At 35.8% G+C, this 22,638-nt stretch overlaps 9 protein-coding genes across 9 annotated transcripts; 4 read left to right on the forward strand and 5 right to left on the reverse strand.

The window, feature by feature from the left end:
• Nucleotides 1-30: 30 nt before the first annotated feature.
• Nucleotides 31-3,049, forward strand: RHIMIDRAFT_236371 (uncharacterized protein; the record flags this gene model as incomplete). Its single annotated transcript, XM_023608539.1, has 4 exons — nt 31-670; nt 730-946; nt 1,002-1,255; nt 2,730-3,049. Coding segments are annotated over 4 exons (1,431 nt in total), but the record flags the coding sequence as incomplete, so codon positions are not given.
• A 706-nt stretch (nt 3,050-3,755) lies between these two features.
• On the forward strand, nt 3,756-4,956 carry RHIMIDRAFT_291060 (NAD(P)-binding protein). The gene is made up of 6 exons (XM_023613780.1): nt 3,756-3,940; nt 3,990-4,056; nt 4,107-4,446; nt 4,495-4,719; nt 4,764-4,823; nt 4,872-4,956. The coding sequence occupies exons 1-6, from the start codon at nt 3,864-3,866 to the stop codon at nt 4,922-4,924; spliced, it is 822 nt and encodes a 273-aa protein (XP_023468106.1). The 5' UTR covers nt 3,756-3,863; the 3' UTR covers nt 4,925-4,956.
• Nucleotides 4,957-4,969: 13 nt separating this feature from the next.
• Nucleotides 4,970-6,357, forward strand: RHIMIDRAFT_278947 (sepiapterin reductase). Its single transcript, XM_023612803.1, has 5 exons — nt 4,970-5,244; nt 5,288-5,442; nt 5,499-5,658; nt 5,713-5,832; nt 5,882-6,357. Exons 1-5 carry the CDS (start codon nt 4,999-5,001, stop codon nt 5,981-5,983), a joined length of 783 nt encoding a protein of 260 aa, XP_023468107.1. The 5' UTR covers nt 4,970-4,998; the 3' UTR covers nt 5,984-6,357.
• A 525-nt stretch (nt 6,358-6,882) lies between these two features.
• On the reverse strand, nt 6,883-8,675 carry RHIMIDRAFT_278949 (uncharacterized protein). Its single transcript, XM_023612804.1, has 7 exons — nt 8,196-8,675; nt 8,091-8,149; nt 8,005-8,037; nt 7,834-7,951; nt 7,465-7,774; nt 7,345-7,413; nt 6,883-7,283 (listed from the first exon to the last, which is right to left on the reverse strand). Exons 1-7 carry the CDS (start codon nt 8,522-8,524, stop codon nt 6,948-6,950), a joined length of 1,254 nt encoding a protein of 417 aa, XP_023468108.1. The 5' UTR covers nt 8,525-8,675; the 3' UTR covers nt 6,883-6,947.
• Nucleotides 8,658-10,008, reverse strand: RHIMIDRAFT_278952 (uncharacterized protein). The gene is made up of 2 exons (XM_023612805.1): nt 9,763-10,008; nt 8,658-9,703 (listed from the first exon to the last, which is right to left on the reverse strand). Exons 1-2 carry the CDS (start codon nt 9,970-9,972, stop codon nt 8,687-8,689), a joined length of 1,227 nt encoding a protein of 408 aa, XP_023468109.1. The 5' UTR covers nt 9,973-10,008; the 3' UTR covers nt 8,658-8,686.
• Nucleotides 10,009-11,562: 1,554 nt separating this feature from the next.
• On the reverse strand, nt 11,563-11,970 carry RHIMIDRAFT_250502 (uncharacterized protein; the record flags this gene model as incomplete). The annotated part of the gene is made up of 1 exon (XM_023610728.1): nt 11,563-11,970. The coding sequence occupies one exon, from the start codon at nt 11,968-11,970 to the stop codon at nt 11,563-11,565; it is 408 nt and encodes a 135-aa protein (XP_023468110.1).
• A 687-nt stretch (nt 11,971-12,657) lies between these two features.
• Nucleotides 12,658-13,602, reverse strand: RHIMIDRAFT_250503 (uncharacterized protein; the record flags this gene model as incomplete). Its single annotated transcript, XM_023610729.1, has 2 exons — nt 12,658-12,918; nt 13,051-13,602. 2 exons carry the CDS (start codon nt 13,600-13,602, stop codon nt 12,658-12,660), a joined length of 813 nt encoding a protein of 270 aa, XP_023468111.1.
• A 1,503-nt stretch (nt 13,603-15,105) lies between these two features.
• On the reverse strand, nt 15,106-18,173 carry RHIMIDRAFT_312571 (uncharacterized protein). Its single transcript, XM_023614814.1, has 10 exons — nt 18,061-18,173; nt 17,914-18,008; nt 17,641-17,863; nt 17,513-17,575; nt 17,348-17,465; nt 17,222-17,301; nt 17,075-17,173; nt 16,925-17,021; nt 15,456-16,874; nt 15,106-15,402 (listed from the first exon to the last, which is right to left on the reverse strand). Exons 1-10 carry the CDS (start codon nt 18,103-18,105, stop codon nt 15,206-15,208), a joined length of 2,436 nt encoding a protein of 811 aa, XP_023468112.1. The 5' UTR covers nt 18,106-18,173; the 3' UTR covers nt 15,106-15,205.
• Nucleotides 18,174-21,344: 3,171 nt separating this feature from the next.
• Nucleotides 21,345-22,147, forward strand: RHIMIDRAFT_118142 (uncharacterized protein). Its single transcript, XM_023605360.1, has one exon. The coding sequence runs from the start codon at nt 21,369-21,371 to the stop codon at nt 21,987-21,989; it is 621 nt and encodes a 206-aa protein (XP_023468113.1). The 5' UTR covers nt 21,345-21,368; the 3' UTR covers nt 21,990-22,147.
• The last annotated feature ends 491 nt before the right edge of the window (nt 22,148-22,638 follow it).

Consider the following 22,638-nt stretch of genomic DNA (forward strand, 5'->3'; position numbering starts at 1 on the left):
AAAAAAAAAACCAGCTCAAAAAAGTAAGTAAACATACATATTGAAATATTTTCTTATGTTGCTCATCATGGGCTTTTAGAAGAAGCTAAACATAACTCATCAAACGCTGAACCTTCCAGAATTATTACAATTAAGACATCTGTTTGTGGTACTGGTTGGAAAGCCAAATACATACCTTCTCTACAAGAATTAGTTCATACTGTGAACGTTATAGTCTCACATACATATGCTTTCTCTAAATATATTTACCTGAAAGAACTCGAAAAGAATAATGTACTTCGTTTGCAAGAATATGTTACCAAAGATTTCTTTCGCGAAATCTTTCTGTCATTGGTTGACAAAGAGTTTAGAGATAGCCAGGCATTAAGCAGATCAAATCTTTCGGAAAAAGTACGAGTACTGCGAGAAAAAACCTACGTCTACAAGGATGATTACTGTGACCATGCTGCGTACAAGCCCATCGAGCTAAAGAATGCACAGCAACTCGCGATTTACGAAAGTATAAAAATACACACAGATTACATCAATAACATTACTGCAAACTTTGGTAATCGCCTACACACGTTTATCAATAGAATCACACACAAAAAGGAAAGAATTGCTCGATTGACGTACGAGATGAAAGCCAAGAATTACTCTGACAAGGTTATCAAAAATCTAATCAAGACAAGTGTGCATGATCCGCTTAAAATAATAAAAGACTTTCTGTTGTCAAGAAATGTGTCAAAGCTCCTACCAATTTCCTGGACGATAAAGCAACTGAACAACTACAGGACTTTTTCAAATCGTATCCTACAGATTACCATTTTGCAAAAGATTTAATATATTACGACGCGAAAGCAAATTCTCGTCAGCATCTATATGCATTCTACACATTGGCTAAACTATGTGAAGAGGGCAACTTGAAAACGTTTTCTTGTTTTCCTTTACGAAAAAGCTTCATTCCGTCATATATCACCATCCACACAAAAATCTTGAATTTTCATATTTTGAAAAACAAGTTTTACTTCCAGCAAGTTTGATCTCTGGGGAGAAATTGTTTATTTAAACTGCAAAGTATTCAAAAATCAAGGTGCTGGGAAAGCCATTCAATTTAAAGGAACAGCTGAAACAGATGGCGTGAAAGTCTCCGTGATTAAACAAAACTTTGAAACCTCAAGAAGTTCTACAAGTAATTGCGGTAAACCTGCCAATTCCACTGACGAATTTCGTCGTATCGAAAATATGGCTCAAAACGACTTGATCAAAACTAGTGGTAACTGTGTTTTAGTTGACCCTAGGAGTAGAAACCTTCTGTACTGTATGCATGTGAACAATTCACCAGAGACCGAGTCAACATTTCGATATACATTTAATCAAAGAGCCAAGGAGACGAAGTCCATTCAATTTAGAAAGCTGTAGCAAAAACTGAAACCTTCTGCTATACAAGCAATTGAAGATACTTTACGTCAAATCACCTTTCTATGTCAAACTTAGCAGCTACACTAACTACTTAAGAGAGGAAGTTTCCGAAAAAAAAAAATGTTCAAGCACTACAGCCAAGAAAGCTGAGTGGGCTTTCCTTTGGTTACAAGAGGAATTCCGTTCAGGAAAATGAAAATATCTAATACAATAAACCGAATGCAATTTGACAAAAGGTTAGTTCAAAACTTACAAAAGAAATTCGGAAAAAACGCTATATTGATATTCAGTGATTGGTCAGCAGCAAATGTCAAGTATCATGAACCCATCCGAGGCAAGGGTAGCAAGCGAATGTTATAGAAAGAAGGTTTTCAAGTCCTTCTCATATATGAATGCAAAACCTCAAGCCTTTGCCCCAGATGCAAGTTTTCTGCTTTGGAGAAATTCAAAACCATCAAGGACCCCAGAGTGTTCAGATGAGAAACGATGCTCATGATTAAATGTCATGAGCTGTGGGACCGTGATCTTGCTGCCGTCTTGAATTTCAAGCACATCCTGACTTCGTTGAGAGACACAGGCCACGCCTGACAAGGTTCAAAAGAGTCTTGCCCAAGGTTAAAAGAAGTGAGAGTGTTTTGTTTAGCAATAAATGCAAAAAAGAAAAGAAAATGCAACGAGGTAAAGTGTTAAATATTTTAATTGACAATCATTCATTTATGTATCAAATGGTCAATTAACAAAACACAGTAGAGAAAAATGCTCTTAAGCCAAGGGATGAACATTGATGATCTTTGTGCTTTTGATCATCAAAAATTGAAAATGGTATTTATTTAAAGCAAATAAACCAATTCTTATCTAGACACGCTATTGCTACAACAAGCTAAAGGTTATATTTTTTTTCCAAAAAGTTTCCCAGCTATTTCCTCTACTAATTGATACATCTTGTGTAAAAGCCATGCTAATGCTAAGATGGTAGTAATCAGTTTCCTTTCATGTTAGTGTTTAGATTCAGGATTAATCCTTGCTGTTGAATAAGTATTGATGATGTGTAATAGCCAATCGTTTACGCCTTGTATGGCTCTTTTTGTAGACTCCAAGCGCCACATTTGAAAAGTTGAGCGAGCCAGCGGTCTAAATGGAAAAAAAAAAAAAAAAAAAAAAAAAAAAAAAAAACAATAACTGTGTATTATTATAAGTTAGAGTAAACTGCTTACCTGGTTTTATAAGATATTGGCTCTATAAAGTTACAGATAGTCTCTGTAATCACTTCTATTGATATCTTTGCCTTATTAATCAATACGTTAATAATAATGCTTCTCTTCCTGTAGGCCAACTACGCTCTCGTCTGCGACAACTGAATGTCAACGCCCACCATATCCTCAACATCAATTATCCCGATCGCCACCTTGTTGCCCTCTTAATCCATAATGATTATGAAGTTGAACTCCATTCACAATTAAAGAAATTTAAGATTCCCATACAGGACGATTACGATCCTCTAGATCCCTCGAGTCTTCGTGATCCCGATTACGATGACTGGGACGAAGCGAACAGGACGGCCGCCGCACGTAGCCTGTTTCTGGGTTGTATCCTTCATTCTCTCGATTACCTTAAAGGTCCTGTCAAGGCTCTGTCAAGCAGGCTGTAACAAATTTCTTCGCTAACAAAGAATATATCGATCATAACGAGTTCCCTGAGCTCTTTCCTGTTAAAAAGACATGAACTCCATTTACTGTTCTCTCAATAGTCTCCCTTTTTGAGATCCACTTCTTTGTCCCTTTCTCCAAGCCACAGCACTTTTACCTTCAAGCCCAGAGGGGGTTTTAGATACTTCTTTCATTCTTTGAACTGGCCCGGGCAAAGTTGGTATAAAAATACCATGTGCCCGCTTGGGTTTAATAAATAAAAATTGTTTAGTCGTATTGTTCTCTTGGAGGCCTATGTCCCTAACTCAGTAATCAAAAATCTTTGATCTGGAGTCAAAGTCCTGTGTTCGAATCCTACAAATCCGTTCCCAGTAGCTTGCTCTTGAGGGCTTTAATGCCTCTTTCTATGGTTTTCGGTTGTTGGTCGTTGGAAATAAACAAAATATGAATAATTACAGTACCCGCCGTAGGTTGAAATAGGCATGAGTCCCAGCACCGCCAAGTTTTAGCCTACCGATTATAATGATTAGTTTATCTCCCTCTACCCACCCCCATTAAATTGTATGCTTTCTCCCTCCACTATCAGTACCTTCCCCACCTTGTTGAACTTGCCCAGGCAATTTCAGTATAAAAATACTACGTGCCCATTTGGGCTTTATAAAAAGATTGCTTAACCGTATAGTATTTGATTTCTTAAATAAAATATTTGTTTGAACGTATAGTATTTGAGTTGTTGACTATAAAATCATTGCAACTGTTACAAAAGTGCGGAATCTAACTTTTTTTTCTCTCTTTCTTTTTCTCTCCCACGCTGCTATGTTCTTTAAAAACACCTTCAACGCTATATCAAAGCGACTCTATCATTCACGTCTTCAAGGAAAAAACGTTTTTATGTAAACTATTTTGAAATATATGTTTTGCAATTAGCTAAAGTACATAAAGTACAGGAGCTTCAGCTGGAATAGGAGAAGCGTGTGCAAGAGAGTTTGCAAAAGAAGGCTCGAATTTGGTAAATGAATGTGCATATATGCATATGCATTCTTGCTTATTTCATAATAGATTCTAGCTGCACGAAGAGTGGATCGATTGAAGGCACTTCAAGAGGAACTTTCTAAACAACATAAAGGCATACAGATCCACACTTTATCATTAGACGTTCGAAAGAAACAAAACATCGACGAGGCTATTAACAATTTACCTCAGAAGGACCAGATAGATGTGTTGGTTAATAACGCAGGTTTAGTGATTGGTGTAGATCACCTTGTAGATGTCTCGGAGGACGCGTTTGATACGATGTTTGAAACCAACGTCAAGGGACTCGTCTTTTTAACTCAGGCATTATTACCAGGCATGAAAGCGAATCAAAGAGGTCATATTATAAATATCGGATCAGTGGCAGGTAAGCAATCTGTTTGTTTCTTAAAGCTAGTTTCTCATATTTTGACAGGAAAACAAAGTTATCCTGGCGGAAGTATTTACTGTGCTACAAAACATGCGGTAGATGCCATCACAAAGGCGCTTCTTTATGAATTGGTGGATACACCCATCAGAGTGAGCCAGATTTGTCCTGGTTTAGTAAACACAGAATTCTCGACTATTAGGTTTAGAGGGGATAAAGACAAGGCAAGTGATGTATACAAAGGTCTACAACCACTCGTGGGTCAAGATATCGGTAAAATACTTAAAAAAAGACGCTTTATTAACTCTTTTTTATAGCTGAACTTGTAACATTTACTGCTTCAAGACCAAGTCATGTTAATATTTGTGATATGCTAGGTAAATTAAAGTAAGGTATGAGTGGGCAAGAACTGACCTTCTTTATAGTATTCCCCACGTCACAGGCAGACGCAAAGACTGTTCATCGCTCAATAAAATAAACATTTCTTATGGACGTTGTACAGAAACGCGCTTTTTTTTTTTTTCTTTTTTCTTTTTTTTTTCCCACAGTACAATGTTATTAAAGCACACTGTCTATGTGATTACTGGAGCTAATCGTGGCTTTGGTAAAGTCATTGCTGAGGTTATTGCTTCTAAAGCTAAAGAAAAGACAAGCATTATTTTGGTTGGAAGAAATAGAGCTGAACTGGAAACGATTCAACTCGCCAATGTTGATACGTACTTTATTGGTAATATTAGCTTAGAAGGAGCAATTCAAACAGAGGAAACGATTGTTAAATCGTTGGAAGATATGATGAAAGTAAGATTAAAAGATATAATGTATGATACTCATTGTTCAAAAGGAATGGAGAGACCAAAATATTGCACCTATAACAAAGGCTGTATTGATTAATAATGCTGGATCTACAGGGGATTTATCCAAAAAGGTTGAGGATTATACAATGGAAGAGATACAGACTTATATTGATCTGAACGTGACATCATACATTGCCTTAATGTATATACATATTTGGTTCAATTACACTACTTGAATCTAAAACTAATATTGAATAGAACTGGATTTATTCGTTTATTCAAGAATTATAATAGCGTCACCATGACCATTGTCAACATATCTTCATTACTTGCTGTACAAGCCTTTCCAAATTGGGGACTTTATGCCACCGGTAAATCAGCAAGAGATATGTTGTTGAAAGTGATTACAAAAGAGAATGTAAAGCTCCTTTTTATATTATTTGTATATGAATCATTTCTAATATAGATGTAGCCATACATTCGTACTTTATCTTATGCGCCTGGACCGTTAAATAATGAAATGCAGAAAAATGTACGCGAGACATTAGGAGATGACGAACAAAAGACGCTTTATACTAAAATGGCAAATGAAGTAAGGATAACTCTTGTTATTATTATTATTATTAAACAGACTTCATTAGGGCCAATTGGTTTCAATGCAAGATTCAGCATTAAAGTTATTCAACTTACTTGATAAAGACAGATTTGAATCAGGAAATCATATCGATTATTATGATGAATAAAGCGATATCACAGATGAAACAGCTTATTAACAAGACTACAAAATGTACTTGTTTTGTTATGTGCGTAGTATTTATGGAGAAACTTTAGTTTATAAGAATTGAAGATATCTCGACAGTGTGTTTTCATATAATCTATCGCATCATACAATGATATACCTGTTTCGATAAGAGTAGTGGCCACCAGTCTCAGGTACTCCCTTCAGACTAGAGATACAATAGACAGCTATGACTGTATTTTGATCATTGGCCAAATCTAACCACTGATCTATGATGAATGATTAAAGCTACATCTTATAAGCTATGGATAACGTACCACGCCATCATCCTCAGATGCAAATACATTACTTTGACCCCATGGTTCACTTATGCTTCAGGATCGTACGCTGGTTGATAACACCTTGCGACTACTGATACATTTAAGCTTACAAAATTCTCTACATAATAATTAAAGGTTGATTCAGTTGGTGAATTCAACATTACTTATCTGTTGCTATAAGATTGATGCTTAATTATGTATAATGTGGGGAAGAGAATAATGTCATACAAAAAAAAAGATGGGATCACTGTGATTTATATGTCAAAAAAGAGAGACAAGTGACCAGTGATTTGCACAGCAAGTCTAGCTATTGTATGTACTAAACCACTATAGGACCATTTGACAACGATTTGCACCAGTCAGCTACTATATTAACCCACTGTGGTACCCTAAAAGTAATGAAAGGTTATGGATACAACGATAAGTCGTATGCAAAGGTAATCAATTTCTTTTAATCAGTGCAATCAAAAACGATAACTAGAAGCAATAGTTTTCTTATTTTTTATTATTCTGCAACATCTTTTACATTCGTATCTTTTTTCCCCTCTTTTTCCTTTTTAAAACATTTTACTTTAAATAAACCCTTGAAGGATGAACAGAAGAAAACAATCATGATTTTTATTTGACTATTTTTTTTTTCTTTTCGTTTTACCACAAAAATTTCGTAGGGATAAACATTGCCTTGTCGTGTCGATCGAATCGAGTAGCATTGAAGCAGTCATCATATCTATACTCTTTTATCAACCCAGCTATAGCTGTGAATGCATCTTCCCATTCCTTTGAGCTTTTTGCATTATCAGGCAAAATATACATTCTATATTCAAGCACGTCACTAACAACTTCACTTTCATCCAACACATGTTCATTAAACTGCAAGGCAAGACCAAGGGATCCAACATCAACAAGACGCTCATCATCGTCAACAGGTGGATGGAATACACTTTGTATAGAACTGAGAGAGATTTCACAAACAGGCTTTCGTCTCTAATATTTAAATATATATTGGACCAGACCCTTTGTTTGATTATATATCTTGTCTTTTTACCTCTTTGTACTCAAAATCATACAACATAAAGCAAGAAGGAGTTAGTCTAGCCCAGTAGCGAGTCCATCTCTAAGGAAAGCATGAATATAAAAGAGTACGCCATACATATGTTTTACTTACTGGAATGATCTTTCCTTTTGTGTAAACTGTAATATACCCTTCATACAGTTGGCTATCATCTAATAAGGTCATAACATTCGGACTGATAAAGGTTCCATAAACAACAAGAACTTGATATTGACCGTCATCAGTTTCATTATTCTTCAACATAATTCGCTCAATTTTCTTTTCCTTTGGATTTAAACCGACATGAAAATCAAACGATCCAAGGCAAATCTCTGGTTTTTTAAAATGTGAACTGATGGATCCTAGGATAGATTTTGTCCTTGAAGTGATTGAGAGTGTAATCTGTGATTCCTTGTAGAGATCGCTACCCAAAAAAAAAAAAAAAGATGAGTTGATTATAGGATAATGTAGCAAATGCCATACATGATATAAGTCTCATCCAGTGTCGCTTTAGTCCCGACCTTGCCACACTTTTGACTTTGGATATAAGAACCATAGAATGCTTCATCATCCATTGTGATTTTTGGTTTAATATAGCATGCTATCCGAATATTATAAAGAAGGGTTCATAAAATGATCATAGAGACTACTTACGCTTTGATGTGTAAGAATTGCTCAATTCCAAAACTAATCTATTTACTTTAGCGCGTGTAAATAGATGACTCTATATTGTCAATTACCTCTTATATAAAAGCTTCCCTTCGCTTTAGGCTTTTGACGGTGACTGAGATAATTAACCCTACTGAATAGATGAGTAACCAGGTAAAGCTATGTGTAGTACTTACGCATTCACGTAATGAGGTTTACGAAGCACAATAGATCTAGGGTAGTTTGCCAACGGGTTGGTCCTACCCATCTCGACTGATTCAGATACGATCCATTCATATTTATCCTCGGGTAGCTGATCCAATGTCTCGCAAGGACCATTATAGTGTATAATTGGCTCATTCGGCTGTTTACGCCTTGGATGCTGAATGAATGATTTAAATCTTTTCTTTGACAATGATAGTGAAGGTAAGAGTGACCTGTTGACTCTTTGAGTTGAGCTACTACGAGCAATGGTTGATGATCTGGCATCCTCTTCATCATCTTCCTTCAAGTGTGGTTTATCCATAAGCAACGTATTGCTGGACTCTATCAGGACTGGATTACTAATTATCATCCTATAATTATATAATAAAGAAAGAAAAGAAGAAAAGAAGAAAAGAAATATTAACTGTCTTTTTTTGCATAAATCCATCATTGGCGCCATAATGAAAAACTTCCGGAGCATTTTTTACAATTTTTTATTATTTTTTATATGGTCTTTATACCAAATAGGCTCTAACCTTTCCAATTCAACAAGCTCTTTTTCAACCCTATTCATAATATCTTGTCTTATTTCTTTTACACTCATCAGTTTAGCTCCCCTTCCGATGCCAAGTAGTTTTTTATTTTCATCCATGTTTTCTATGCTAGCAAGCATACTCTTCCTTGACCATACTTTAAACAGCTGCTGTAAATATTCCTTATTTCTCTCTTGATACTCTGTAATATTTTGAACTCGATCATCATCCCAATTGACATTCTCTGTCACTTGAAATTTTCCAACAACCTTGTCTATATATCCTTTTACCAATTGCTCAAGGGGATTATTGGGACCCTGATGCCATAATCTCTCTGTTACATCCAAATTGATCCACGATCCATTATTAATCCACTGATACACTCCACTCTTTTCTGGCTGCCATTGATAGATCGCGGGGTCATCGGTTTCTCCACTCACAACAATCGTCTTGGCTGTTTCCGTATTCTTCTCGTTTGCTGTAAATTGAGCGATATAGACTGGCCAGTAGATAGGATAAGCTGCTTGAAAGAGTACTTCAGCATTATTTATCGTAAATTCAGCCATATTTGCTACATTGACCTTGTGGCCTTCAATCGCACTAGATGCTCTGTCACCAATGTCTTTCAAGGGATCTACAGAGAAGGGTATCACTTCTATATCATCTTTTTCAATGAGATCCTTTGTAAAGGGCACAAGTGTCAATGGCTTTTTAGCTGGTTTCAAAAATGCTAGATAGCACATTGGATCCCACGTATGTCCTGGCCAAAAACAATCAAAGCCGATAGCTAGTGCTTGACGTGGTGGGCCCAGAAGGGTTTGAATTGTCTTGCTAGGCTTTGTTTCTGTTAATTCTGGCTTAATGTCTGCTGAAATAGCCATATCATAATACCAGATAGGGACATAGGCCTTTCTTACTTGAAAGGATGATACAGTGTTACCTACTTGAGGTAACTTTTTTGTAAACATCTATTTGATCAGGTTAAGCAAGTTTAGGGTCAACACTAAGAGAAGTATGCTATGCTTACACTCATCATCATTCTAAAAAGACCAAAGAGAGCATGTTGGTTCATGTAAGAGGCTATATTAATCACCTGTTCCAGCTTGTCTTCTTGTAACTTAAAAGGTAGTGCACATATCTTGCTCGGTTGTTTTATTTCAGTAGAATAATGTCGACTTGTTCTCGTCTGTAACACTACTCTTCTCGTAGTAGTATTAGCAACACAAACTCGTAACATAAGAAAAAAAAAGAGTAATGTAAAAAGACGTCATGTTGATCCAAGACGAGAAATCTAAATTGCTATACGAAAAAAGCAGTCATAGTTAGAATAAAAGATATGGTACAAAATAAATAATCTCGCCTCGAGTAACGCACCGCGTTGCCCTAGCATCCTCTTGGTTTAAACAAGAGAGCGGTAATGGTGATAAAATCAGTATTAGAGTGACTGATGCTAGGAGAGAAGACAGACAGATAGATCTTGAAAAGAAGTTTGTATAATCCAGAAATACCAATTGCCAAAACCGATAAAGAAACGCGAGATTTGGAGGCTTTTTTATATCTGACTAAGATGCATTGTGGATTGCGACAAAGAAGGGAGCCTTTGCTTTTAAAGCGGATTATTTTGCCATTGGCGACTTTTTATTGAATTGGGTGGCCCAATTTTGAAAAGCAAAACAGACGTGTTTGGGGGAAGTTGTGTTTGTTGTGCAGACATTGATCTGTCTCCTCTGAATGCGCTGTTTCCACTTACCACCATATCGAAGATGTCATTTAATTCTTGAACTAACACCTGTTCCGCGATCACCAATGAGCATTAAAAGCTTTTTTTTATCGAAGCGTGATCATGTACATTTGAAATATCATTAGGCGACTTCTAAAGGAAAACGTCAGAATTTACCTGTATGGTGAGCTACAAAGCTTCTTTCAGCTGAACAGAGCTTGTGTTTGAATTCTTTTTTTTTCTTGAATTTTGACAGTTTTGGACCAATTTAGCTGATTATTAGAATAGTAGAAAGGAAGAAGTGTATGTCTGGTCGTGCTCTGAATTGAAAGGACACTTTGAATTTCTTCTACTGTGATTAAATGATCAAGACTGTTTGAAGCTAAATGATTTTCGATATATTGTACTGCCTGGCCAGCAGGAGTGCATTTTTTTTTTTACTTTTTCTAGTTTCTTTCTTTTTCTGTAGTCTCCGCAGCCGAAATCAACGCTTTTTGAACGTACTTTGAATGATTTAGATATGTCTAGAAAGCTGGTGCCGTCGCTCATGTAGTTTTCTTCAGGCTGTTCGTGGTATCTTTCAAGAATATCGGCAAGGTATGGATTATTTTTCTGAATATTTCCAAGCACCTGGTAACGATTGTACAACTTTAAATGGGATTTAAACCTTTTCATTGAGAATGCAACAGTATCTGTCATGGTATGAATGCCATTATATGTACCGAAAAATGAGAAATCTTGATGTATGTTGACAGAAGGGGAAATATCACTTTTCTCTACCAATCTCTTGTCAGATACTGTTTTGTGCTGCTGGTAATCTTAGAAGATGTTTACTGAATTTCTCCTTTCAAAGTACCGCCATTCTTTTTAAGTGCAATTGCTGTCTTCTACTTCTTATTTGGTTTTTTAGATCAGTTTGCTTTATGAAGGCTGCATTTCTTTCTTGCTTGACAATCTCTATTCTAGAATACAGTTGGTTGCGCATATCTTGATCAAAGCTTTGAGACCATTGCGAACGAGGCGATTTCCATTCCATTGAAAAATTAAATGGCTTTTGCTGTTTATATTCTTGTTGTAATTGACTTTTAAAGTGGGGGACTTCATACTCTAATTTTTCAATCTCTGCTCGTATGACTTCAGACGATTTTGACACTCTTGAATTACTACAGGATCATGGAGTACTTTGTCAAAGCTACCTTGTTTGACACTGAGATCATTGTGACAATGAAATTTGTTTGGCTTGAGCCTTGTTCCTAACATCTCGACAGACTTTGCACCGGGTAAGGAGGTAATATTTTGCGCAAATGCAAGCCCTGGCTGCTTGCAGATTGAAAAAACGGCTTCAAGGTCGAAAATCGAGGTAAACACAGAATCTTTGTGGTGGCGGGCTTGATCTTGTGAACCAATTACAAAATTGTCGGAATCACGTAGTGGAAGCAAGTTATTTGACTTCGCATGATTAAGTAAACTGAATAGCGAGGGTGCATCGACACGCATTGTGCTGAATGAGGCCATACTTGCTAAAGGACATATCTTCCTGCAATATTCAGAGTAACCGGTGTATTGTAGTATATCATTTGCAAAGATCACAAAGGACAATTGACGAGCAAGCGATGAATAGAACTCTTTACTTGATATATAAGGCTTGAAAGCTTGAATAACTAAATAGCACACTTGGATTTCTTGTGGTTCCAATTGATCATTGAAAGAAGTGCAATCAGGACTAAAAATCTGGTTCTTTATAATCGCTTTCAATTGTCAAAATCTTCTAGCAGATGCGTCTTTCTCTGTAGATGGCATCGAAGAACAACTATGATTACCTTGCTAATCATCGCTTTCACTTTTATACGATGGATTTAAGTCATCAGCACCTCTCTAATCCTCTTGCGTTTTGCGACTCGTGTACTTAAGCTATAAATTGAAACATATTTAGCACATCTGCAAAGATAAGTATGAGTTTGAGAGTTTACCTTAAATAAACGGCTTTTCAATGATTGAAATCGTGCTTGACACTTTTGGGTTTTAGGAGAATTAGGTCGTGATTTTTGTAAATGTTGTTAAGTTTGCGAGATTCTTGACGTAATATGTATCTCACTCTATTTCTAGTTATACAGTTTAAAGCAGGAGTTGATTTTACTTGCACTTCTTTTGCTTTCTTCCAAGACTGACTCATTGTCTCTCTTCTAGAAGCGAGATGTATTCTTAATAAACAATCAAGACACGATCCAAGAGCCCATTTATCATTTTCTTGTCACACCACATATTTGCCAGATTCGTAGAGTATTGTGTAAGCGCAATATTGCATTCATTAGATGAGATACGCAGTGTTGAACTGAATGATTCGCGTAGAATAGTGAAGCTGCTTAAAGCATCAAATAGCGTTAGTTGAACTGGACGTTGTGCAAGTGTCTCATCTTTACAACCACGCTTTCTGAAGTAGTGTGAGTGGATCAAACCCAAATGCTACTGTTGAAACAGCATACTAAAACCTTCTGAAAATTTTGACATTTCTAAAATTGCTTTTGGTATGGAACAGGCTGTGAATTATATAGGCCGTTTATAGCGACAAGTAAATCCAATTGGCAGTATACTCACGATATTAAAACCAGGTGATCGCTGCAATATGATTTTTCCTGTGTCATTTTCAATAGCAAACACGTGGTTCCTTAACTCTGTCATCATCATGTAAACCAGGGACGAAAAAAACCGGTAATAATCACTAAGGTTCATCATAAAGTCATGTAGTTCCTTTTGAATCGAAAACCTTGCTTCATTCGACAGGCCTTGACGAAGAATTTTGAATATTGATGAAGGGCATGTTCGAAATTCTTCTTCCTCGGTTGAGTTTTTCACCAACTGAGTTCCTTGTATATAGGTGTTAAACGCTGAGGGATTTTCAAGTAACTCAGCAGAAATAGCATCAGATTTTTCTTCAACGAAATCAATCCAGGATTTTACGTTTCTTTTACATGCTGGATGGCTTTCAAGATAACCTTTAAATTCATTTGGAGTACAATTCGCCAACTTTTTCGCCTCTGTAATAATGGACCTTGGTAATCTAGTAACAGCTAGTAATCTTGATTTTAAGTCACTCTGGGATTCTTTCTTGATACAATAATTGATCTTAAGGATAAGCTGATGTTTCATAGAGTTCGTAAAAGCGTCCCACAGTGCACCTAAAGGCGTGTATGTAGGCCTTGATGCAATCTTTTATCAGAACTTCCTTCTTCATTTGCTTGATTTAATCTTCCTCCTTCATAGCGGCTATCTTGTTTCTTTCTCGAACGCGGCATACCTATTATTCATGTAATGTTACACGACTGTAAATAACAATGATGAATTTGCTTGCTATGAAGAGAGTTTGAATGTGTGGGCTCGTAAATATAACGTCAATAAGGAAATCTATAATGTATGTAAAATGAGAAAGGAAAAAAAAGAAAGATATAGAAAGAAAAATGCGAAAAATACAATATTCTTAAATAATAAGGAGCCACGGTTCCTTGTGATGTTTTCACAAAGAAAAAAATCGAACAAAGAAATAAAGCATAATAATAGAAATACTTTGAAGATGTTTAATTCATTGTAATAAAACAAGGGGTCGTATTTGAGGGTATAGTTTAACATGGTATTTTATCTAGTAAATATAGCGCAAGGCTATCGTAAACTGCACTTTCTATAATACTAACTTCGACTAACAAAAACCTTAAAAACTAAAGGCAACCTACTTCAGCTTCTCTTATTCATTGTGTGAAATCCTGGTGAAAATTCATTGAGGGTCAGAATTTAATTAATGTATTAAGAAAAAAAAAAAGCGACCTGTACTGGACTACTTTATTGGGAACAATGAAATAGAAAAATTTTATTATGTCAAACACAATGAAAATAATAGGGATTTCAGCAGTTAATGATAATTTTGATTAATGATTATCATTAATCAGAAATTCTTTACTGCTGAACCCCCTAATGTAACCAGTGTGAATGCTCTAAAAGCGTATTTATTTATTTATTTAGTAACTTTTTTATATGCCTAGAATGCTCCTTTCCGTACTAATAACTTAATCGAATCTTGTCACAGCCAAATCAATACCTTTTATTTCTGACGTATGCGCAATTTACGCTTTGACCACTTGCTGTACTTGTTATCTGATAACCATGCTGATTATACTGTAAAAATGAAGCAGCATAATTATCTGCACCACCACTGCTCCTGGACTTGACTCTCAAGCATATTTTCCCAATTTACAGAATCAAAAATATTCCTTTGTCTTTGCGCAATTCTTCCCCTCCAAGCTTTTTTTTTACAAATATTACTGACAATGCAAACTCTTATACAAATACAACAGATACCGACAATAATAATAGCCATGAACAGAACTTCGACAATTTTGAAAACATATTCAAGAAAAATTGTAAAAAACGTATCTCAGCCTAAAGAAACCAACAATAATCAGCATTTCGATGAAATGGAAGAGCTTCTTTTAAAAAGATTTAATTTTGCTGTCTGTGATCTTGATACTTCATCTGCATCACTAACAAAATTTTTGTACTTTTAAAATTTTCATTGTCTGACAGCTGAAAGAGAGTGACTTGGACCGTGGCCGTCAAAGTCGTATGCGAATTTAGATTAGTTTGACCCAAAAATCTACGGAGTCTCGAACTATCTCTTCATTGTCATTTTTTGGACAAGACGCATCAAATGCGACAACGCAAAAGTAAACATGGAGAAAAGGCTGTTTATTTTTAAGTTCATCTATGAACGAAACGCTGTTTCAATAAAGTTACTAGGAATAAGTCCTGTTTGAATGATCTTTGCACTGACTTTATCTAATAAACTTGCTTCCCACCAGCCTTGTTCATCGTCTCCCTTGGATATAATTCCAAGTAGATCACCTTGCTTGAATGATATCTCTCCTTCATCAGCTCCTTCATAATCATATAATGCGATAGCTACATAAAAAATGTATAAGTAATATGGTAATTTGATTAATGATTTGCTTTACCAAAGTCTATGAATTGTTCTCTGCTTTCTGGTGGTATCGTTGAAATGCCACTATTATTTTTCTTCAAGTTGTAAAAACTTTGTACGAATCCTTCCCTTGAACGAACAGAAGCTAACGATGCTGAAGACCCTGAGGATATCGTATCTGCGCTATTCACTGAACGGCGTCGGTAATGTCCTAATCTGTTGCCATTTCTCAACATGCGTTCATGGATCATTTGCGCTGTAGGCGTATTCGAGGTTGACATGGATTTGGTTGGCATAACATCATTTAAACTATTTGCTTCAGATTTTGAAGAGGATGATAAAGAATTAAATGGGTCATACAAGTCTCCCAGGTTGTTGCTAGACATTGTCGAGGATGAATAAGACGTGTTGTTTGAATTTCTTGAAGGACTCACTCGTTGTGAAATGTTTCCTGCATTGTTATCAGCCATACTCATGCGTCGACTGGATTGTGAATCAAAATATGAGCTTTTCCATCTGTCTTGCAACAGGCTAGGTGAGGATGCTGATGCAGTTGGTCTGATATTTGGCTGTCTATAGTGGTTGCGGTGAGCAGTATCCAATTCTCGCAACATATTGTCCAACTCTCTTGCTGCTGCGTCCTGTTCTATATCTGCTGTAACTTGGCTTTCAGTGTTATCTGAGGATATTGTTCTTTTGACAGCATCAATAGATGGTGCTTTGTACAATGGCTTGTTGTCCTCCTGTTGTCCTGTAGAGGGCCGTTCATCATTTAAGAATGAAACTCTTCGTCGTGTCGTGCTCAACCCTTTCTTTAGCAAAATAGAGGAGAATGACTCATCTTTCTTTATATTTACATCTGCAGCTTGCTTCCTATAGGCGGCCGCTAACTTACTAATATTTTCGTCCGAAGTAGACCGATTGTCTTGCCTGATTTCTATAGGTTCTCTATTTTTCCCTTCCTTCGCTTTTACGGACACTGGTGATGCTTGGTTCTTTTCCGTAGATTGGGACAATGACTTGGAATCCATGGTGTCTTCTTTCTCTTGACTTACGACAGTCTCTTTTTTCTCTTCTTTTATCTCGCTTTCTTCTTCTGACTCTGTTTCAGTTACATATTCATACTCTTCATCACCATCACTATCATCAGATCCATACACCTCCATCTTTCCCACCATTAGAATCTTGGGACTATCTGTATCTGGTTCTTGTTCTACTAATGCCACTGTGCCATCAGTAGGTTTAGTGGTTACAGTCGTATGTTCAACGACAACTTTATCAGGCACTGGCTTAACTTCTGATTTTTTCTCTTCAACATTTTTCACCGGCTCGTGATCCTCAGTATCACTATGCTCTTCATGATCAATTGCATTATGAAATGTACTCTTCGTTTCTTCTCCCTTTCCAAGGTTTACTTCTTGATATGCATGGAGTTTGATATAATCCATTGGTGCTGATACATCTTGGTTATTATACCATAAAGTGTTGACTTTATATACTTACATGGAACAATATGAGTAGACCTGTTCTCATTCACAAAATCAGTAAGGTCTTGCATTACGTCCACATCCTCTACTTTAACATTTACTCTTTCATAAGCCTAATAACAACATTCAAAACCCTTATTATAGCCATTCTTTTAATGTTATTTACCTGTATTTCATTTTCTAAGCATCCGACCATAAGGTTTGTATAATTTGAAATATTTGTCTGGAAGAACTGTATTCTTTCTTGCTCCAGTCTTTCGAAAGCCTACAAGAAAGGTAAATAAAGGTATCTTGGTAATTTGTTTCTACCTACATCACACGTATTTTTCCAATCGTTGTTCCATTCTTCAACAATTTTAGTCAAGTCATTTAATCCCTCATCATATACACTTTCTGTAGATAGTGTTAATAAACATTAACTGTTGAGTGTTTTACTTACTGAGTTTTTCTATAGTTGCTTGTGCTGTTTTAAATGCGGCCTGCTTTTCTTCTTCAGTTGATTTTCCTTCTACAAGGATATTTGCTTTTTCAATCTCTTGATTATGTCGCTTATGAGCCTACAATATTGTTAAGAGACAAAGTGTGTGATATCGAATGCATTTACCCTGCGCACAAAATGAACTTGAAGCTGTCTATTATTGTACAGCTTTTGAATAGAACTCTGAAGCTATAGACAAGAATAAAAATATATATATTTGACAGGCACAAAGATAAAGAAAAAGATAAACTCACCTCCTTTCTGACAGCCTTTTGTTTGTTGATAAGTTTCGCCAGTGGCGTGGCAATACTATCGCGTAAATGACATGATAGTTGTATATGCAACTCCGCAATTGATTGGAATTCGGCTTGCATCGTGTCTAATGCTACTTTAGTTTTACCATTTTCTGTAGACGATGCCTTTTGTTTTTGGGCAATTTGTAATAGTGTCTTTCCATACTCTTCTTCCAGTAGTGCTCTTTTACATAAATAAGCTGGATGTATAAAGTGCGGTATCAAATCATTTACCTTGCTTCATATGCATTTTTTAACCTTTCACAAGTTTGTTTAGCACCACGCATACGTTCTAATAAAATAGTTATGCCATTCTTTTCAAGGCTTTCCTGTATAAACAGTCAGTTGCAACCTTTTTATGTCATACAAATAACAACATACCCAAAAGTTATCTGAAAAGTGAGTAGTGATAATATCTGTAGTCATGTTGTTAAAGAAAGATGAAGAAATACAGAAAGCGTGAAACGGAAACAATTACCCCTCTTTCAACGGACAGCTTTTGGTTATTGTTATTAATATCTGACAAAAACGGAAATTGACTGTAAAATCAATATCAGCTTATGTAGCACACACGCACACACACATGTGTATATATTTGCCCTATAGTCACTGGGAAATTTGTAGGGAAAAGGGCATTACCATGTACGCACTTTTGACATAAGAAGGACTCATATTTTTGTTTGAGTTACAGTAAGAATAATATCATTTGCTAGTGTGTTTCCTATTATATGTTTTTCTAACAATTTAATTATGTCCAATAATAGTTGGGCATATCGCGTTATATGTTAATAACATGTATTGTTGTCAGTATCTTTGTATTATTCATTCTTAGAGTATAGATTTATAGTAATCTCATACGACAAGATTAAGTATTTATAGGGTAAATACGACATACACTATGGCGCACAGGTCCGTAAGTTCATCTGAAAAACCGTAGATTTTTTACGGTTTTATGAATTGACCAACCAAAGCTCTTTTACTTTTGCGTAACAATACCCCTCAGAAAAACGAAATGGCAATTGCAAAGGTTAATGTGCATTCAAAAGCGTGTATAAGAGTTTTTAATTTTTTTAGAGGCTGATTTTGTGATTCTTTTGGTTAATTTCTGATGATGTTGATTTCAGGTCATTGTCGTGATCAGAAACCATAAAGAAGTCTACGGACGTCCGTAGAAAACTTACGGAAGTTGTCTCTTAAAATTCCAAAGACTATTCTCATCCCGCAACACTTTAAAATATTTACAAGTCCACTATTCCACTTTTCAGAATAAATTCCTTTTCTTTCGAATTAAATCTGAAAGCAGCAAAAACAAAACATCAGCAACAAAGAGTAGAAAGGATTGAAGGTCGCGGATCAAACAAACTAAAAATCACTTGGAATTAACCCAATTGTATGGATTAGTAAAGGGTTGCATTCGTATGAAGATGAATGTACTTGATGGAATAACATGAATTAGAAATAGAGGAACATGAGAACTGATGGTGATTCAACAGTATTGAAAGGAAGTAAAATGTGTTGAATCAAAGGTGAATGCAAACAAATGAACAAACAGAATAATGAAAAGGTAAGTAGAGCTTGTTTATTATTTCTTTAAAGTGATTTATTTAAATGTTGTTATGAATCTCAATTAATAGCGATGTTTATTCGAACGTCGATAGGTTGTAATATAAATGAAGAGAAGAAGGTAAAAAAGGATGGGTATAGACTTCTCACAGGTAAATGAGGCTAAAAGAAAAAGGAAGAAGGGAATGGAATTAGAAAAAGAGAGGATTCAGATTAAAAGAAGGAAATGAAAGGAGTAATGAAGGTGCTTTTACTATTGTACATTCACAAAAAGACGTTGTACTGTTTATATTGGGAAGATATAACAAATAAAAAGAAGACAGTCTGAAGTTTATACTGAAAGTAAAAAGGGAATGTCAAAGGTTATTTGGAATCGTGATGTCGACAATTACAAAAGAAAAAAAAAAACACGAAGGTTTGATTGATAAAGATATTAAAAGGGAGAGAGAGAAGGGACTTAAAAGAACATAAAGATAGCTCAAGTAGCTTATCTGATACTTTTATGAACATTGTTGTCATGGTACAATTGTGTTTATTCATTTGCTTCATTGCTACAGCATCGTACTCTTTTCATTATAGTTAAAGCTTACATATGTACTGAATATAAAAAGAAGTAATAGAAGACATAAAATGATATTCCATAAAGGAACTTGTTTCAATTTTTTTCTTTTTCTTTCTCTTTAATCATTTTGTCTCAATTAATCAACAACATTCAAAGTCTTGCAAGTACTTAAAAGTCTACTTTATAAACTTTTTACATGTCAACAAAAAACAACAAGAGCAAAAGGAATAAAGTAAATCACTTCTTTAGTTATTACTTCAACATTTACAACAATAATGCCAACATAAACAGCAATCTCTATATCAATGAATCCAACAATGAATAGTTCAAAGATAATACATACTTTATTGATATAAAAGTAAAAATATAAGCACAAGTATATAAACACTGTACAAACACACAGTAAAGAGTAACAGCTTTATACAATTTCTTTTCTTTTCTAGATGCAACTACTAATCCCACTTGACAAGCAGCTTTTTTTTTTTCATAAACACAAGCTTATTGAAAAAACATTTAAAGTAAGTTAAAGAAGTTCTCTCCTTTCTTACCTTTTACTCATTTGTTTTTATTTTGCTACTCTACAATTGCAATTGAATAATATGAAGAACAGCGCCTGATTCAACAGCAATAATAATACAACAAGCAATATGGAGGAAAACAACAGTGTTCTAACGTCGAACGTCATGCATCTAGCCTCTACTGGCATACAATTGTAAAAAAGTCTTATGGCCCTTGCAAATGAGACTAGAGTAATTCAACAAGCAATGAATAACAATGACTCTGTAGAAAACTATTCTATTTCGAACGTTACGGGAAGAATAAATTTACAGAAAAAAAAGGGACGCTTATTTAGTCACTTGTATTTTGGGATATTGTCATTGCTGTATAAAACATAATCAGCAACTGCCATTAGAAGAAAGAGTAAGAAACTTGACTTCAAATAGACACATGGTTGGAAAAAGAGCAGTAAAGAAGCAGCTACAACCGATAGAAATCAACTTTCCATAACAAATAGAAGAAATAGAAGAAGCAACAATAGAGAAAAAAAATATCTTTCAACGATCATCTTGCGGCATTCATTGATGGGTTATATTTTGAAGAATAAATATAACTGCATGATGCAAAGCTTAGAAAAGAAAAAAGGAATAATTTACTGTTACGAGAGCTTGTAAGTGATGTACACTTCGAAATGAAGAATGATGAATATGGTGATAGAATAAATTGAAGCGATCTGTCCGATGATTAAAGGAATTTATTGTATCATGATGTCAGAGCAACTTGTCAAGGATAAAGACTAGAACATTTACAGATGCTTTAGATCGTAGAACAAGAAAGAAGGTTAATAGGGAGGATTCTGAAGAGGTAGGAATAATTTAATTAGTTACACTTCGAGCTTTGTGATCTTGGTTGTTGTAATCATTCTTTTCTTTATTAGTTCGAATTGTACAACGTAAAATAAAATACAGTAATATAAAGAGCTTTTTTTTTTGATCCTTTATCTTCTTTTCGTTCGAATTTGTACGCATCTGGACAACCCGTCGTCAAATTATGATTACTGAGAACAATGGTTACGATCAAGCTGAACCTCCTGCATAGGCCATGGAATCCTTTAACCGCCTTTCCTCCCTGGAAGCTAAGTTCGCGTCTTCCCCTTTCTTACAGGAAGATCCCAACGTGGTCGTTCGGTCTCCCGGGGCTGATTTCACTCCTTCTTCAGCTCTTTTGGAACACTGCCCCTTCATTGAGGAAGATTTTTTTCGTCGTCCTCTTCCAGATACTGAGCGCCGGCGTTTCCTATTCGAATGCCCTAAGAACACCATTCGTTCCTACGATCCACCTGAACTCAATAAGGCTAACCTGTCAGGACCCGCTCGTCGCTTCGACACTCAATTGCATGATATCCAGTATCGTCTCTCTGGTCTTACTCGGCCTATTGACTGGTTCGCCTATCAATTGGTTCACAGTCAGTGGGATCTGGACACTACTCGTCAACGATCTTTGGAGTTTGTCAAGGCTATTCACGAGCTTCTGTACGATTTGGCGTCGCACATCACCAAGCAACGTACTTCTAACATGTTCCGGGGTATTTCTGCTTCTTGTGACCCTCCTTCCGATGAGCCTCAGAACTACAGTGACTCAAAAAATTGTTCATTTTGAAGCCGTTTTTTGGCTTCTCGGCTTGTAGTTCCTCTGGAAATGTTGCAAGCATACTCAAACTATATCAACAAATAGCCCTACTTCTTGGCTATCTTATGATATAAAAGGAAGGCGTATCGCGTAACATAATCGCCGTAGAGCGCCGGTCAAAAATGAAGACCAAAATGAACAATTTTTTGGGTTTTTGTAAAAGGTTCATATCTGTCACGTTCGAAGAGGCTTTTTAAGCCGTGTGGCTATTTTTCATTATGTTGAGACTGCTAAACCTCTAAACATTAAGATTTTATAATTTTTCAGAACTTTTTTCTTTTCCTCATTTCGAACATCTACCTCAAGTGACATCATGGTTAATCGCAAGATCTCTGCTCAAAAACGTGCCGATATTATTTCAGCTTTGCGTTCAAACAAGACGTACAATGCAATTAAAGAAGCGTTTGGTGTTTCTAAAGGGACTATTTCCAAAATAGCCGCTGAAATCCTACATTGTTCAGAAAACAAGGCTGGGCGACCACTAAGCTTATCTACCCAGGAAGCAAGATTGGTGTTACGAAAATTCTCTACAGGAGATTTTCGCAATGCAGAAGAGGCAGCAAAGTCGCTCCGAAGTTTGGGAACCCAGATCAGCGCGCAAACAGTACGAAATCTTTTGTCTGCAGCTAACTTTAAAGCTGTGCATA

The sequence above is a fragment of the Rhizopus microsporus genome (assembly GCF_002708625.1).
Source record: "Rhizopus microsporus ATCC 52813 unplaced genomic scaffold scaffold_5, whole genome shotgun sequence".
In the NCBI taxonomy this organism is placed as follows: domain Eukaryota; kingdom Fungi; phylum Mucoromycota; class Mucoromycetes; order Mucorales; family Rhizopodaceae; genus Rhizopus; species Rhizopus microsporus.